Source organism: Macrotis lagotis, chromosome 2, assembly GCF_037893015.1.
Source record: "Macrotis lagotis isolate mMagLag1 chromosome 2, bilby.v1.9.chrom.fasta, whole genome shotgun sequence".
NCBI classification, from domain to species: domain Eukaryota; kingdom Metazoa; phylum Chordata; class Mammalia; order Peramelemorphia; family Peramelidae; genus Macrotis; species Macrotis lagotis.
Window position 1 is genome coordinate 34599516 of NC_133659.1, and position 16495 is coordinate 34616010.

The 16495-nt window shown below is 50.1% G+C and overlaps 2 protein-coding genes across 6 annotated transcripts in view; one reads left to right on the forward strand and one right to left on the reverse strand.

Moving 5' to 3' along the window:
- The window catches only part of TIE1 (tyrosine kinase with immunoglobulin like and EGF like domains 1), a 30627-nt gene extending 22714 nt beyond the window's left edge, over positions 1 to 7913 (reverse strand). For both annotated transcript variants that reach the window (XM_074221649.1, XM_074221648.1), the window contains exons 1-6: positions 7286 to 7913; positions 6773 to 7087; positions 6580 to 6690; positions 1165 to 1320; positions 890 to 1021; positions 476 to 616 (exon numbers count right to left, since the gene is read on the reverse strand). In XM_074221649.1, the coding sequence (XP_074077750.1) occupies positions 476 to 616; positions 890 to 1021; positions 1165 to 1320; positions 6580 to 6690; positions 6773 to 7087; positions 7286 to 7337 (907 nt within the window). In that variant the 5' untranslated portion in view covers positions 7338 to 7913. The remainder of the gene's footprint in view (positions 1 to 475; positions 617 to 889; positions 1022 to 1164; positions 1321 to 6579; positions 6691 to 6772; positions 7088 to 7285) is intronic.
- C2H1orf210 (chromosome 2 C1orf210 homolog) lies at positions 128 to 14397 on the forward strand. 4 transcript variants are annotated; one of them, XM_074221651.1, is made up of 7 exons: positions 128 to 1406; positions 6594 to 6661; positions 6915 to 7020; positions 7154 to 7296; positions 12989 to 13216; positions 13515 to 13683; positions 14009 to 14397. In XM_074221651.1, exons 6-7 carry the CDS (start codon positions 13665 to 13667, stop codon positions 14329 to 14331), a joined length of 342 nt encoding a protein of 113 aa, XP_074077752.1. In that variant the 5' UTR covers positions 128 to 1406; positions 6594 to 6661; positions 6915 to 7020; positions 7154 to 7296; positions 12989 to 13216; positions 13515 to 13664; the 3' UTR covers positions 14332 to 14397. The 4 variants fall into 4 exon arrangements, with proteins under 4 accessions (XP_074077752.1, XP_074077753.1, XP_074077751.1 ...); XM_074221652.1 differs by lacking the exon at positions 12989 to 13216; XM_074221650.1 differs by lacking the exons at positions 128 to 1406; positions 6594 to 6661; positions 6915 to 7020; positions 7154 to 7296; positions 12989 to 13216 and adding an exon at positions 8392 to 8513.
- The last annotated feature ends 2098 nt before the right edge of the window (positions 14398 to 16495 follow it).

Genomic DNA, 16495 nt, shown 5'->3' on the forward strand with positions numbered 1-16495 from the left:
TACTGGTTAAGGAGGAAGAAGAGACAGGGCATACGAGTTGGGAGAAGACAGGGGGCATGGGCTGGGGGCAAACAGAATGGGCAGCACAGGTAGGGGGACAGAGGGGTACAGGTGGGGGGCAGAGGGCACACAATCCTCTAACATCTGCTGGAGGATTTCCTGAATTCCCTTCGACCAAGGAGCCTTTCCTTCTAAGGAGACTTTCCTTCTTTGCAGATGTATTGTATCTACCATTCTATTTGCACACCTGTTCCTTCCATTAGAATGGAAGCTCCATAAGGATAGACGGTTTTTGTGTTTCTGCCTTTCTTTGTCCTGCCCTTTGTAGTATCTGCTCTGTGAGGATGGAGTGGGCACAGTGGAAGGGGAAAGAGGGATTCCTTGACTCTGGGGGATGGGGTACCTGCAGGCCCTTATGGCAGATAGACTGAAAGGTCAGTGTCTTGCAACATCAAGGCAATCAGGAGACACCTACCATCTTGGCACTGGCCACCATGCCAGCCAGCCCCACAGGAGCAGCCATAGGGGTCAGGGAGGCAGAAGGTGAGGCCCCGGCAGCCTGATGTCCCTGGACATTGCTGCTGACAGTCTTGCCCAAATCGGCCCTCCCTGCAGGCTGGATAGACAAGTGTATGGGTGGCTCTGCCCTCCCCAGGAATCCTCTCAGGATTTCTGAGACTGAGTCCTGAGGCCTCCCAGTAACTCCAGGGACCTGAATCTCCTGTTCCTTTCCCTGGGTCATAAGACAGACCCTACCCTTAGCTCATCCCTTACCTCAGGCCCCTAGTAGCCCTGAGCCCTGGTCCCATTCTAGCCCCCTCCCTGAATACATGTACCACCAGCCTTCCCAGGTATCAACTGACTCCAACATGATCCATGGGCCTCTTACCCTGCTCGCAGCGGGTTCCTGTGAAGCCAGGGGGGCACACACACTCGCCATTCTGGTCATGGCAGATGCCACCATGAAGGCAGATGGGGCAGTCTCTGGCACAGTTTGGTCCCCATTGCCCTGCACCACAACCTGGGGGAGAGGAGTCACCAGCCTGACCAGTTTCCCTCACCCAAACCTGTGCCCAATAGCTTCATGGACAGCCCAGACCATGTTTCACACCCTGCCCTTCCCCCCAACTCCCTCCCAGCTGCCCCATTCATGTCCTCTCTAACCTCGAACAATGACCCTGAAGAAGGCACTGGTCAGGGGGTTGCCTTGCAGGTAGGTGGCACTGTAGATGCCCCCATCAGAGGCCCTCAGGTTTTGAAGCTTCATCTTGAATTGCCCATCCTGGGCTTCTTGGAAGTCCAGAAAATTGAATAAGGAACCTGGGGAAGGTGGAGAAAGAGGAAGGTGGTGATGGTGATCAGGACCTACCATCCTTGTCCTCCATGCTGCACACCCAGGCTTTGAGGTAAGGTCCCTTTTCTGCCTGAGACCTTAGGCTAGCTCAGAGCTCAGAGCAGGGGGAGGCCTCTTGAGAAGTGGATGGGGGTGGTGCAGCTGGGAGACTTGGATCAATTAGAGGCTCTAATGACTTTGCTTCTGAAAGGTCTAGGGAGATTCCTTAGCAGCCACGAAGTAGGAAACAGAAGGGAGACTGCCTGGATTGCCTATTGATACATAATAGTCCATTTTAGCCCTCTAGGCCTGGAGAATCCTCGGGGAGAGGGGGAGGCTCCCACATGTAACCTAGGGGCTCTAAGCTATATGGATGCCTTCTTGCCAAGTGAGAATGAGTTAAAGAAAATGGGCCTATTTATTCTGAAGTCCAAGGGACAAGGTATTTGAAGAGAATTCTTCTGGAAGGATTAGTCCTTCCAAAGGACTGAGCCCTAAGCATTGTGGGAGAAGCTATAAGGCGGTAGCCTGAGAATTGGGCTACCTCAAGGGGGAGTGAATTCCCCTTCTTTGGAGATCCTGAGAGAAGAATGGATTGGACTGGCATTTGTTAGGTATGATGAGGAAGAGGAAAGGAGCAATGTCCTGGTGAAGAATACACAGGGAGTGTGTGGATGTTGGTGGGGCAGCCCCTCAGGGTAGCAGAGCAGAGAATGGCAGGCAGACGGAGGCAGAGGCCCTGCCTGAAGGAGGAAAACTAAGTGGGACCTATGGGCATTGGGATCTCTGAGGTCATACCTCCAACTGGAGAAAGAATCAGATGCAGTGGAAGGTGGTGGGTGGGTGTCCCCTAGTTCCAGTATGCCAGAGCATGGGGGCAAGCATCAAGGGACAATCGCATCATCCGGCATACCTATGGAAGGCTTGGCCAATCGAATGGAATGGAGGTTTCCCTATTCTGAGCCTTGGCTGCTCCTCAGCCAGGGCAGGGGATCCTCGAGGACGCAATGGCAGATGGATACTGGGAGATTCCTTACAGACTACATTGTAACCGTGTGCCCCCTGCCTAACTGTATACAGGGAGGGAGGAGGGACACATTGTAGCCCTGCTTTCCCTGGTGGTGGCTGGGAGGCTCTGTCCATCCCTCTGCCGGGAGCCCCAACTCCATTCCCCTGCTCTGATCCAGCTATTTGGGGTACTTTGTTCAGATCTTCAGTAAATTCAGTCAGCCTCTTTCGGTCCTGGGAAGCTGACATAGTCCAGACAGGGCCCACCCCCCCAGATAGCCACCACTCCCAGAAAAAGGAAGCTGTCCTTTGACCTAGCTTACCCATTTCCTTTTCCATTCCTAGACCCTCTGTGGTTCCTGCTGCCTGCTCTGACACTTTTTTTAGTAACATGCTAGGTTCTGCCTTCCTGTCCCCCCATCTAATCCTCCAGTTCCAGCCCCCCCAAAACTACCAATCATACAGAGCTGTCATAAGGAAAGAGTTTTACAGAACATGAACGGTGAAAGCTGAGATGATAAGTCATGGTGCCAACCCATGAGGTGTCCCTCAGGACACACAAGGGAGGAGGAGCAGGTTTGGAGGGAGGTGCGCGTGTGTGTATGGAATGCTCAGCCGATATGTGCATAGGACTAACAAATGGGACAGCTAGGTGGAACCATATGACATAGAGCATTGGACCTGATGTCAAGAAGACTCATCTTCCTGAGTTCAAATCCAGCCTCAGACACTAATTACATGATCCTGGGCAAGTCACTTAAGTCTTTTGCCTCAGTTTTCCCATCTGTAAAGTGAACTGGAAAAGGAAATGGCAAACCACTCTACTATCTCTGCCAAGAAAACCACAAATGGAGTCACAGAGTTGGATTTGACTGAAAATGACTGAACAGCAAAACAAGAGGGCCTAGAGAGGATCGCAAAACACTAGATCAGAGACTTGAGGGTTATGTACACTGAGGGGACTGATAAAGGGCAAAGAGCAAGTATTTATAGAGCAGTTGGATGGTGCAATGGACAGAACATTGAACTTCAAGTTAGAAAGATCTGAGTTCAGATCTTGCCTTAATACCTACAACTCTAGAGAAGTCATGTCACCTCTGTCTCAGTTTCCTCATCTGTAAAATAGAGATTTCAAGGATATCACAAGGATAAAATGAGATAATATATGTCAAATTCTATATAAATGTTAACATCAGAGAGGAGGAAAAAGGTTAAAGATGTAGGAGAGACTGATAAGAAAAACTCAGGGTCTCCTCCCGCTCCCACTATATCCATTCCTATTCCTGGGCTGCTAAGTTTTGCTTGACCAGGTAGGTCACTGACCAAGCATCTGACTTCCCTCTGGGCAGGTCTATAATTCACAGCTTCAGAAAGGCCTCCTTTCACCACTGCTTGATGATCTCTTTCTCTTTCTTTCTTTCTTTCTTTCTTTCTTTCTTTCTTTCTTTCTTTCTTTCTTTCGGCAATGGGATTAAATGACTTGCCCAAGGTCACACAGCTAGGCCATTATTAAGTGTCTTGAGACCATATTTGAACTCAGGTTCTCTTGACTCCAGGGCTCCACTGTGCCACCTAGCTGCCCTGATCTGGTTTTTAGTATTGTTTCCCTCCCTCATTCTATACAGAACTTGCTCCCAAGCGTCTCCTCTTTCCTCGTCCCATCTGTGTTTTCCCCTGCCTCCCTTCCCCCTTTTCTTCTCCCTCTATACCATTTCACTTGGTGATCTCATCAGCTCCCAAGGATTCAGTTATCATCTTTGCAGATGACTCCTCAATTTATTTGTCCAGCCTTAACCTCTCTCCCTATCACCCTCAATCCTCTCATCTACAGTTGCCTCTTGGACATCTTGAATTGGATATTCTGCAGACATCTTAACCTCAGTATGTCCAGAAGCAAATCCACCACCTTTCCCCTCAACCTCTTCCTAGCTTCCCTATAGGGTAGAGGGCACCATCATCCTCCCATATCCAATCAGTTGTCAGATCCTGCTATTTCTACCCTTGGAACATTCCTGTTCTGTGCCCCCTTCTCTCTTTGCCCAAAGTCACAATTCAGGTACTGTTCCTTAGCTCACCTCTGGATTATTTCCATTTACCTGCTGGGTGGTCTCCTTGCCTCATTCTAATCTGTTCTTCACAGAGCTGGCTGCTGTGGGGTACAGGGGATCCCAAGCCAAACTGACCCTCCTAAAATGCAGATCTGACTGTCACCCCCCAACTATCTCTAGTCTCCTTTTGGGTCCTGATTCCCTTCCTTCCTATTGCCTCCAGAACTTTTTAGCTCTCATCCCTCTGCTTTTTGGCATTTTGTTGTCTTCCAGGCCCTCTTTCCATTTGCATAGAAATATGCTCAGGTCTTCTAGGTCCCTGGGAGCCCCTTTCTATCATGCTATCATGCCATCAAATCCCAAGTACTGAGTTTCAAGGGAAGCTGGAAGCCCTAAGAGCCAGGATGGAGCAATCCAGAATTAGCCAGAGTGGACTAGCTTTTGGTTCTTTTCCAGCAGCTCAGGGCAGGTGCTGCTGGGTAGGGTACCTCTGGATTTCAGCAAGGCCTTTGGCAAAGTCTCCCATGACCACCTTGTGGACAAGCTAGAGAGATGTAACCTCCTTTAGGTGAACTGAACATGTCGTGATCTTTGGGTCTATGTCAGTATGGTGCAAGAGGTCATGTGTGTGAGGCTTTCTGCTAGCTAATACTTGATCAGTGTCTTGAATGAGGTTTGGATGGCTCCCTTGTCCAGTTAGCAGAGGAAGGGAGTTGGGCAAGACCAATCAGACTCATGGTGACTGAGCCCAGACCTACCAAAAGGCATCATTTCTGCTTGCCTCTATACACATTTCTGGGAGGAGCAGAGGAACTATAGAGGCACAGGGGTCATTCAGGGCTGAGCATTGGAAGAAAGATCCTGGGGAAGTGAGATTCTGCATTGAGGGGGAGTTCAAGGGCATGGCTGAAATGACTGAAGATGGGCTACAGCTCAGACAGGTGGAGAAGGGTGTGTGTGTGTGTGTGTGTGTGTGTGTGTGTGTGTGTAGAGTCTATAAGGAGAAAGAACATTAGGATGTTGCAGTTCAGACAAGTCACCAGGAGAGGTGGAGGATGAGGTCAGTGGTGCAGTGACCTGTAAGAGAATAGCCCCTCTTCCCCCCACCCCGCCCCCAAATGAAGTGGATGGGGTTATTTGTAGTGGGCTCCTGGGGGCTGGGTATCTTAGTGTTCAAAGTAAGAGGATGAAGGAGGGATGTATGGCAAATGAAGGAGAGAAGAGCTAGGAGAGGGAGTCTTTGGGAGGGAGAAACGCCAGACCAGTGTGGCCTTCCCAGGCCTCCATATTGCCCCAGCCCTACTGAGGCCCACCCTGACAAATCCTGCAGTTCTCCACCTCTGCTCCTGGCTTAGAATCCTCTGTACCCCACAGCAGCCAGGTCCATTTTGAAGGCACTCCTGATTCCCCCAGCTAGAAATCCCTCCCTCCTCCTTAGCCTGGTACCTCTGGGATGTGAACTCTCCTAGCTTTCATCACACCCTTCTCTGGAGGGTGGTTTTCTGAGTAGAGTCCTTCTTCCTATTAAATTATGGGCTCTCAGGAGAGGGGTCACCTTTATTCATGGATGTATTGCCCGTCTGTCTCCCTAGCCTCTTCATTGCTTAGCAGTGGACCCTGCAAATGGCAGACGTCAGGAAAGTCTGCTGAGGTAGATGGCATGACAATTGTCTGCCTATTCTCTAGATGCATCTGAACAAGCACCTAGGCATGGGAACCCTGCCCTCATGGAGCCTTCTTTCTGACTTAGCTGGAGCTTATACTGTAGAAGGGAACATAACTGGCCTGAGCAAGTGGTATCAAACTGTGGAGGGTCTTGAATGCCAAGCAAAGGAATCCCAATCACTCTAAGCAATAGGGAGTGTCTAACTCATTCAAGTTGGCATAGTCAGGAAAAGAGAGGAAGCAGGGAGCTGTTGGTGCTGGTGAGGGCCCAGTCTGCCATGAGCTAGAGAAATGAATGACCCTCTGCCTTTGCCTTTCCATCTTGTAGTCCCCTTATAGACGCAAAGGGCCCTTAGACATTGCCTAGTCCAGTCTTCTCATTTTACAGACTGGGAAATGGAGGCCCAAGGAGTGAGGGGGTGGGGGTGGGGATGTTCTTGGCAACACAGAGTTTGTCGTGTGGCCACGGGTGTTTGTGGCAGCATGTCCACATGTATGGTGGGGCAACGGAGGGCTCACACTCACCATTACTCTTCCAGATCACATCTCCTTGCTTTTTTGTTCGGATTCGAGCAGTCAACACAGCCGTGTCGCCAACATTCACGGTGTGAGTCACTTTATCTGGGAACAGGTGGGCTGGGGGACCAGGGTGAGGTCAGGGGGGGCAAGTAGGGCCAGCATCACCCCAAACCCCCACTTTGCCCCTTTCCACACTTACCCCTGGGACTATTATGTACATAGATCACACGTGTATGCCGGGCCCCTGTTCCACCTATGCAGGAAAACACACCAACGAGGTCAGAGGGCTGAGAGAAGCCCCGAAGGGTGATGTGACGAGACCCGTTTCTTGTTGAATGTAGGGGTTGGCGAGGGAGGGTCCGAATGATGCGATCATCCTTCTCTAGAAGCAATGGAGGGTCCCAGACATCTAGGCCCCGTCCTGACCCAGGCTCTCCAGACACACAGGTCAGAAAAAAGCGCTGGGGGTCGGTGAGGCGGAGGTCTGCCAGCAGCGTGAGATCCATTGCTGCCCCTGGGGTTCAAGATAAGGAGAGTGATCAGGACTCAGGGCCCCAGCTGACCACTGGATGACTCCTAGGGACCCGAGACTGCATGATCCCCACTGACCCCGCACCATCCTCAGCTTCTGGTGAGGATTGGGATACAATCTAGCCCATAGCGTGAAGGGACAGCAAATAAGCTTGAAGTTCGGCTCTGGGGCAAGACTTACCGACTTGGGAGGTAAGAAGGAAGAGGAGAAGAAGGGGGCCTCCTTGGCCCATGGCCTAAGGATGAAGTCAGGCCAGGTCTGCCCTGTGTTTGCTGTGGCTGCAATGTTTTCCGGATTCGTGTCTGAGCCCGTCTGGTTCCCTGGGGGTCAGACTAGGTTTTGTGTTGGTCTGGTTGTGTGCCCATCAGTGTGGACAGGCCAGATGTGTGTGTGTGTGTGTGTGTGTGTGTGTGTGTGCTAGTGAGGACCTCCGCCCGGCGATGGCAATGGCTCCATCAGCGCTCGTGGGTCAGTGTGTGCGTACTGATGCTGGTGCCTGGGTTGGCTTGTCCTGCTCACTGGGCCCCAGGAGGAAATGAGGCAGCTAGGGCTGGGGGTGGGGAGGGGTAGGAGGGTAAAGGGGGAGGGGCACAATTAGGCAGTGAGGGGGTCAGGAAGCTCAGGACTGGGGTTCTCTTCCTTTCTCGGGGGCTTTCCCTGTGTCTCTTGGATCGAGGGAAGGGGCTCATTTCCCCAGGCCGGTCCGGAGAACTTGGGGGAACCCTCCCTCCCAAGGCAGGGGACACCACAGTGCCCCCTCCTTCTCCTCCTCTGGTTGGTTACCCTGCCCCCTCCCAGCCCCTAGGCAGGAAAAGGAGGAAACAGGCTGGGCTTCCGAGCATTCAGGGGGAGGGAAAGGGGCAGGGGCTGGGGCGGCGAGAGGGGGAGGAGGGGGTCATTGTTCTGGCCGGGGAGGGGGCGGGCACCGACAGCGTGGGCCTCCTTGGCCAGCCCAGCCCAGGCCTCCCTCCCTCCTTGGCAGCCAGGCTCAGGCTGGTAGAGATCTTGCCCCCCCCCCCCCCGCTCCCCCGCTCTCCAGCCACGGCCACGCCTCGGACACGGGAGGAGGTCACGAAGCCTGGGCTCCGTGAGGCCTTCCACAGGTCTGGTCAAAAATGGGGCCCCGCCCACTGGCATCTCCGCCCCCCCGCCTTGGGCCCGCCTCGGGAGCCAGGTGCGCCCCGCCCCTCCGGCCCAGGTGCGCCCCGCCCCTCCGGCCCAGGTGCGCCCCGCCCCTCCGGCCCAGGTGCGCCCCGCCCCTCCGGCCCAGGTGCGCCCCGCCCCTCCGGCCCAGGTGCGCCCCGCCCCCGCCTGTCCGGAAGCCTTGTCCAGGAGCCTCAGGTGGGGCGATCCGGCGGAGGGCAGGAGAACGGGCTCCTCTTTGGCTCTGGCTAGTGTGGCCCTGGGAGTGAGTGGGTCCTTGGGTACTGGGGGGCCGTGGGGGGCGGGACTGAGTGCGCGAGCATTCATTGCCCTGGAGGGGAGGTGCTGTCAGTGTGTGTCCCTGGGGGTGGGTCACAGATTTAGGGTGTGTGCCTGTGGGGGAAAGGGGGGCATCGGGTTGTGCCTCTGAGGGCAGGTCTCTGCAAGTGCGTGGTGACTGGTGAATGCCCGTGTAGTCCAGTCGGTGCAAGGGCAGGGAGGTAGTTCCTGGGGGGGGGGCATTGAGTCCAGAGTCTGTCGATGCGGGGGGTGGGGCTCCCTCAGCACTGACAGCTTTCAGGTGCCTTAGATGCCCTCCTCCCGAGTTCTGTTCTGGCACCTGCTGATTTTCCTGGGTCTCTCCTGGCAGCCTCCACACCTACACCTGTGTGTCTGCTGTGTTGGTTGTGTTTGTGCCTCTGGGTCTTCACTGTATCTGTGGTCTGGGCTGGGTGTGTATAGAGCCAGGGAAGGGCCCAGGGGTTGTCTTGGAGCCAGTTCTTAAGGCGGGGTGTGCGTGTGTGTCTGTGTATTTGTGTGTGTTATGCTGAACCCCCACAGAGGCTCTGAGACTCAGAACTTGGTGGGAGGGTGATTGTGTTCCTGATGGGCGCCTGGGACTATCATCCCTCCTTTCATCCTTCCCCTGGCACACTGATACTAAAATATTGTTAGACTTCTACCCAGACTAGCTGTGAGGGTTACAATGACAAGAATAAGCAGTCCCTGTCCTGAGGGACTTACATTCTATTTGGGGTACCAATAAGGAAACGGGAGAAGACAGAAAAAGAGAGGGACAGTGAATGCTCACCCAGGGGTGGAGAGCAAGATGGACTTCCTGTAGAAGGTGGTACCTGAGACAACCACTGAAGGAAGAGTTCCCAAGAGGAAGAGAGGGATGGCATACTAGGCATGAGGGACAGCTGAGATAAAGTTTCAGAGATGGGAAGTGGGAAACTTGAGTCTGAGGAAACAACAGAAGAACATCATGGTCATAAAGTAAAGTAATGGGTGTGATAACCATGAAAAAACAGACAGGCTAAAAAGACTTTAAATGTTTTTTTTTTTTTCATTCTCAGAGGCAATAGGGAGCCAATGAAGTTTCTTGAGTGAGAGTTTTATCTGTACCTCATGGAGATGATTTTGTGACTGTGTGGAGGGTGAATTGGAGAGGGAGGGTTGGGGAAATAAGGAGAATGATTGCAGTTATAGTACAAGCTAGTACTTTGAGGTTTGTTAATGCTTTGCTTCCATTAGCTCTCTTGCTCCTCACAACAACCCTTGTAGGGTTATTATAATCATCAACCAACAAGTATTAAATGCCAAGATACAAAGGAAGTTTCTCAAGAAACTCAGTCTAATGAAGGAGAAAATAAATAGGCAAACAATTATGGACAAAGAATTTATCTGCAGGACAAATTGGAGATCAGCAGCAGATGCAAGGCATTAAGGGGAGATAGGAGAGGTTCTGCAGAGGGAGTGGTTTTTAGCTGCGGTTTGGAGAAAGCCAGAGAAGCCAGGAGGCACAAGTGAGGAGGGGGAGAATTTCAGAAATGGGGGACAATAATGAGAACGCCTGTCTTGGGGAGGAGGAACAGCAAGAAAGTCAGTGTCATTGGATCAAAGAGAACATGATGAGGAGAGGGTGGCTATAAAGAGTGAGGAGCAGGAAGGAACTGGGTTACAGAGAACTTTAAAATCTAAATGGGATTTTATATTTGATCCTGGAGGTCATAAGGAGCCAATGGAATTGATTGACTGGAGTGTGAGGGTGTGAGATGGTCAGATTTTCATTTAGTGTGACAGCTGAGCAGAGTAGAGAGAAACTTGAGGCAGGGAGAACCAACAGGAAATTATTCCAGTAGTCCAGGGAGAAGTGATGAGGTTTTACTCTAGCATGGGGACAGTGTCAGAGGAGAGAAGGAGAGATGTTAGCAAGGTAGAATTGTCAGGACTTCCCAACTGATTAGGGGGTGGAAAAAAGAGGGAAGGGTCTAAACTGACACCTAGGTATCGACCCTGGGTGTCTCAGAAAATCGTGATGCCCTTGATGGCAATAGGGAAGGTAGGAAGAGGGGAGCACTGGCTAAAGGGGAAGATAATGAGTTCACTTTTGAACACATTGGTTTAAGATGTCTATGAGATCATAGAATTTGAAATGTCCAATAAGCAGTTAGAATGTGAGACTGGGGGGTCAGGAAGAGAGATTAGGGCTGGACAAAAAAATCTGAGAATCATCTACATAGAGATGATGGAGTTTATTGGGAGGAGACAGAACCTTGGAGGAATTAATGGGCTTGACCTGGATGAAGATCCAGTAAAAAAGACAAATAGGAAGCCATCAGCCAGGTAGGGGGAGAACCTGGAGAGAGGAGTAGCCTAAAAGAGAAGAGGGTATTACGGAGAAGATGGCAACCTTTGGAAACAAAGGTAGAAAGCAAAAGCTCAAGAAGGATGAGGATTGAGAAAGAACCATTCCATTTGGTTAGGAAGAGATCATAGGGAACTTCGGAGAAAGCAGCTGTAAGGTTGAATGATGAGGTCCAAAACCTACCTGTAGAGCATGAAGGCGATGAGAGGAAAAGAAGTGGAAGCACTGACGGTCGACGGCCTTCTCACGTCGTCTAGCCACAAGTGGAAGAAGAGTCATAGGATGACAAGTAGCAGGGATGGACGTGTCAAATGAGGGTTTTTTCCTCTGTAGGATGGAAACACTCAGTAGACAGAGACTGGAAATAAGTGAAAGAATAGGGATGATAGACCAAGCTGCTAGAGAAGGTGGAATGGAATGGGATCACTTGTATACTTACGTAAACAGAAGAGTTTGGCCATAAAGAGGGCTTGTAGTACAAGGCATCTGGAAAGGAAGAAGGAGGAGGAAACGAGCATATATTATACACCTACTGTGTGCCCGAGTGTACATAGCTAGCAAGTGTCTGAGGATGGAATTGAACTCTAGAGCCGGCACTCTACCCTGAATCACCTGCCTACCTCAGTGTGAGGCTCTCCTCTCAGATGTGAGATGAAGAGGAAGGGAGAAATGGAAGCTCTTATCGAATGGTCTCAATTTTTTTAATGAAATAGAGGTCAGGTTCTGAGCTAGGATTATTGGGGCAGGAGAAGTCATAGGAGATTGGAAGAGGGATGAAAAGGTTAGGAAGAAGTACTGTGGAGGGTCAGAGAAAGAGTTGATTAGGGAAGTATGCCTTGCCCTAGTGAGGGTTGAGATGATGTGACATAAATTTATAGTGGTTCTAGGCAGTACAATTTTGCAGTTTTCATCATTTTGGTTCAGAATATGGATAGGGGTGATGAGCAGTGGATGGTGGGAATAATTAAAGACTGAAGGTTGGTAGGGCAAGATTGATGTTAGGATATAGGGGCAAGAGACTTTTGAAAGCAGTAAAAATTAAAATGTAGGATTGACCTGGTTTCACCAGTGGGATCAAGATGGGGAAGAGAGGAGAGTGTAGCTAGTGGGGGGGGGAATAGTCTAGAAAAGATTGGAGGAGACAGACAACAAAGAACAAAGTTTGGGGTTGCACTAGAGAAGCAGAGGTAGAATGACAGTAAATTGTGATCAGATAAAGGAATTTCAGAGTTCATAAACATGGAAATGATACATTTCCAGGTGATGACAAGATTAAGGTATGATCTTTATGTATGGCTGAGGTGGGGTGGAGGAAAAGGTCATGGAAAATCAGTAAGTTGAGGAACTAGGATTTAAGGGATCTGAGAGAGCACCAATATATATGTTCAAGTCCCCTAGTATGAGGATAGGAGTTAAGGAGGAAAGAAAAGTTGTGAACTAGATGCTGAACTCTTTGAGGAAGAAAGGGCTATGTCTTGGAGGTTGGCAGGCAGCAAATACCAAGATTTTGAGTGGGTGATAGATACAGATTGAGTAAACCTCAAACAAGGTTCCTGAGTGATGATGGGGGGAGGGGAACCTGGAAGTGGAAATAAGGAGGAAGCATATTCTGACTTCCCCACCCCATCTGTGAATTGGGGAAATGGACATAAGTGCAAACAGTGTTGGAAAGGGCATCCAAGAGGCTTTGTGATCAAGAGAGAAATAGACCTCAATGAGGTCTCCATGAGCTGGAAGATGAAAGGAGCGGGAAAAGAAAAGGGTTAAGATGAAAACAAATGTGTTATTTATGGCACAGGAATTCCAGAGTACATGGAGTAGAAAATTGTTGAGATGGGTTGAGTAGGAATAAGGCACAGGATGACGGAGAATGGTGTTTGAGTGATGAATGACACCTGGGGGTATGGAATCACGGGGACGGGAAGGATATGATCAGGAAGGGGTTGGTTCATCATATTGATGATATTTGTTCTTCATTCTCCAAGAAGACTATAACCTCAGGGAGGTAATGCCACAACAAGTACATTAATTGGATTTGAGTGAGGGAGGAGGTGACTGTACTAAGTCACTACCCTCACTTTCTCCTCCAGAGCCATCTGGGTCCAGTGGACTGGTGTGAATCAGAGCGACTAGAAATGGCCCTGGATGTGAGGCAGTCAGGGTTTAGTGATTTGCCCAAGGTCACACAGTAAGTGGCAAATGTCTGAGGCTGGATTCAAACTCTGGTTCTCCTGACTCTGAGGCCAGCCTAGCTGTCTCCTAGAAGCTAGGAGGTTCATCCTGTGATGAGGATTTGAATGAACCAGTGTGGTGACCATGTGAGTAAAGAGAAGGGGACAGATGATAACTGTGTGTGTGTGTTGTGAGTATGTGTATGGGGGTGTGTGTGTGTGTGTGTGTGTTGTGAGTATGTGTATGGGTGTGATTGTGTGTTGTGAGTATGTGTATGGGTGTGTGGTGTGTGTGTGTGTGTGTGTATTCTTGTCAAGGGAGAGTGAGTGACTGAAAATGGAATGGGAAACCTTGGGGATGAGGACTGAGGGGAGTTTAGAAGGAGGCTCCTGTTCTTTTCAGACAGAACCTGAACACAGACCTCTTGCTTCCCTCCTTTCCTAGATTCTTCAGGCCTGGAGATTCATTTTCTTCCCTGATTCCTGTGACTCCTTCCTAGCTGTGGGTCAAGGAGCTGCTTGAGCTCAGTGATCCCATAGGATCCAAGACTGGTCCCTGAGGTTGGTAGTAAAGGAAGAAAGCAGCCTCAGGACCATGACAGAGGCAAACACCAGTGAGTTCAGTGATGGGGGGAGGGCAGGAAGTAGTGGGCATCACCCACTAGGCTTGTTTTCTGTTTCCTGGGGTTACTAGCCCTCTCTGTAGTGAACATGAGATCTGAGAGAGGCAAAGGTGCAAACAGATTCCCCTCTCCAGGGCTTTAATCATGTCCTGTCCTTCTCCCTTAGCCTAGTGTTAGTCATAATATTTTCTTCTGATGCCTTTCTTCTCATTGCCCTTGATGCCCTTTCATTTTGCCAGTTCATTCCATTCCTCAAGGCCCGGCTCTGGCTGTGCCTCTAGAGCATGCTTCTCAGTCTATGTTTTTGTCTCTGCAGCAAGTCCAGAGACCTCAGTGAGCTCAGCAGTACCAGAGACAGAGGCTGGGACTGGGATCACAGCCTGGCCTGCTCTGGTAGGGGTGATTCTTGCGGCTCTGCTGCTGTCTCTCCTCATTGCATTGGCTGCCAAGTGCCATGTCCACCGCCAGCACCGTGCCAGCTATGGGCACCGTCCACTCTCTGGGTCAGGGAAGATTGTCCCTTTCGGGATCCCACAAGATGATGATAAGGATGATGACGGCTTCATTGAGGACAACTACATCCAGCCCGAGGCTGAGGGGTCACGGCCAGGAGTCAGCGAGGTCCGGTTCTCCCTCTGAATGAAGCCCCTTTTCCACTGCCAGTTCTCTTTTTCACTTTACTGTTCTCAGGGATGGCCAATAAACTCAGACCTGAAGACAGTGTAGACAGCTCTGTCCTGTCTGTATTTGAGGGAGGTGGAGGGGCATTGGGGGACTGAGGGTGGCATGATACAGTACAGACAGGAGTGCTGGAGGTATGGCGGATGTAGGGAATGGTGAGTAGTGCAGGAGGTACAGCTTCATCACAATACTAGTAAATTCAGTGGCCTCCCTGAAGTTCTGCAAGTACCCTTTCAGCCTTTCTTCTCCCTATCCTACTCGAGTCCAGTCAGGATTATTCCATCTAGTCCCCAAGGATGGAGAGGGATTTCTGCCACCAGAGAGTGAATCCATTGGGATTGTGTTTCACCTTGTAGCAATTGTGGGATCATAGATTAAAGACTTCCTTAGAGTCAAGTCCAAAACTGTCATTTCACAGATGAGGAAACCAAAGGAGAATCCATGTCTAGTAAGCATTAGAGGCAGGATTAGAATCCAGGTCTTCTTGGTTTCATGTCCAGAGACAAGATACTGTTCAAGTCCTTGCTGAACTTCAGCTCTGCTAAGACTGGCCAAAAATCTATCTCTGATCTCCCCATCCAGGCTGTTGGCCTGGTTCATTGTTGTAGGACTCCTTTTTGGGGCATTATTTGAGTTGGACCTTGGGGGACAGCTGAGGTCTCTTCTAGCTTTGAAATTTAGGTATCTGTGAGAAAGGGTGGAGGGGTTCATTTGTCCCTTCCTCTGCTCTGTTTTGTTGGTCAAAGATTCCCTTTTTAAGGTAGTAATCATGAATCACCTCTTTTATGACATGTCTTAGAATTTCCCCAGGACTCAAAGGGCAGTTCCCCAACTTGGAGTTGGGAGACTGCAACTTCTTTCTTCATGTTTAAAAGAGAAGGGACCAGTGCCCTTATTCTTGGAGGGCTTTCAAAGGTACCTGACAGTGGCTTTCATCCCCCCAAGGATTAAATTCAGGGCCAAACACTGTTAATTTTGTATTTTTTTCAGGCCTCAAACCAAACTTACTAGCAGAGAAAACAGAAGTAAAAGTAGGACAGGAAAGTTATAAATATTTATTTCATTTGTTGGCATCATCCCCTCGGTAGAAATAAACTGTCTAATGGCTGCCCCAGGGCGGAGAGGCAACTGGCACCTCCCTGTTCTCAGGTGAGGGGAAGAGTTTCTGAACACCATGTTCCTGGACTTCAAGGGCCAGGACCCATCCCTGGAGGGGCTATAGTAGACACAGAAGGTCCTGAACTGTGGGTTTGAAGAGTGCCAGAAAGATCTTGCATCCTTTGGGATTGGTTCCAAGGCTGGCTCAGATTTCTGTGGAAGGAGCTGTACTTTGTGTTGGGTCTGAAAGAAGAGAGACAACTTGCAAAATTTTGGGAGAGGGGACTTGGGTGCCCTGTGGTGCTTCCCATTCCTTCATGGCTAGCCTCAGCCCAACATGATTCTTAGAGACCTTGCCCATGTTATAGGATGTATCCTCCCTGTCCCCCTCACCCTTTTTTCATTCTCACTTTTTCCCCTAAACCATGGCAATCTCTGCCTTGACTCCATTGGCAGAAGGTGAATTCCCCAAGGTCCTGCTAAGCCAGGAGGCTTTCTAGATATCCACTGAGAAGCATCTTAGTGTGGTCTGGGCAACCTGGTGGTCTGCTTTGGATTGAAGGATTCCATGGGCATTGGGCTCCCATTTTCTGTATAAGCTTAGTTAGCTTAGGAGTTCCCTGTGTATCCTCAATCAGAATCATTTGTGCTTGGCCTCTTAGAATGTCCTTTTTGATAACTTCCCCTCAGCAAACTATCCCTGTAGAACTGAAGAGGCTGGGATCCTTCCTTTCCAACATTCTGTTCACCCTAAGGGTGGACGTCAGATGCCTGGGCTTTTCTCCTTACTAGTCTCTAGTTTTTAAATTTTTTTTTTAAATTTAAAGCAATGGGGTTAATTGACTTGCCCAAGGTCACACAGCTAGGCAATTAAGTTTGTGAGGGCAGATTTGAACTCAGGTCCTCCTGACTCTAGGGCCAGTGCTCTGTCCACTTTGCCACCTAGCTGCCCTTTACCAGTCTCTCTTAAGGGCAGAGGGCTTCCTTCCCTTTTTATGAGCATCCAGTCACAAGGAATCAGCAC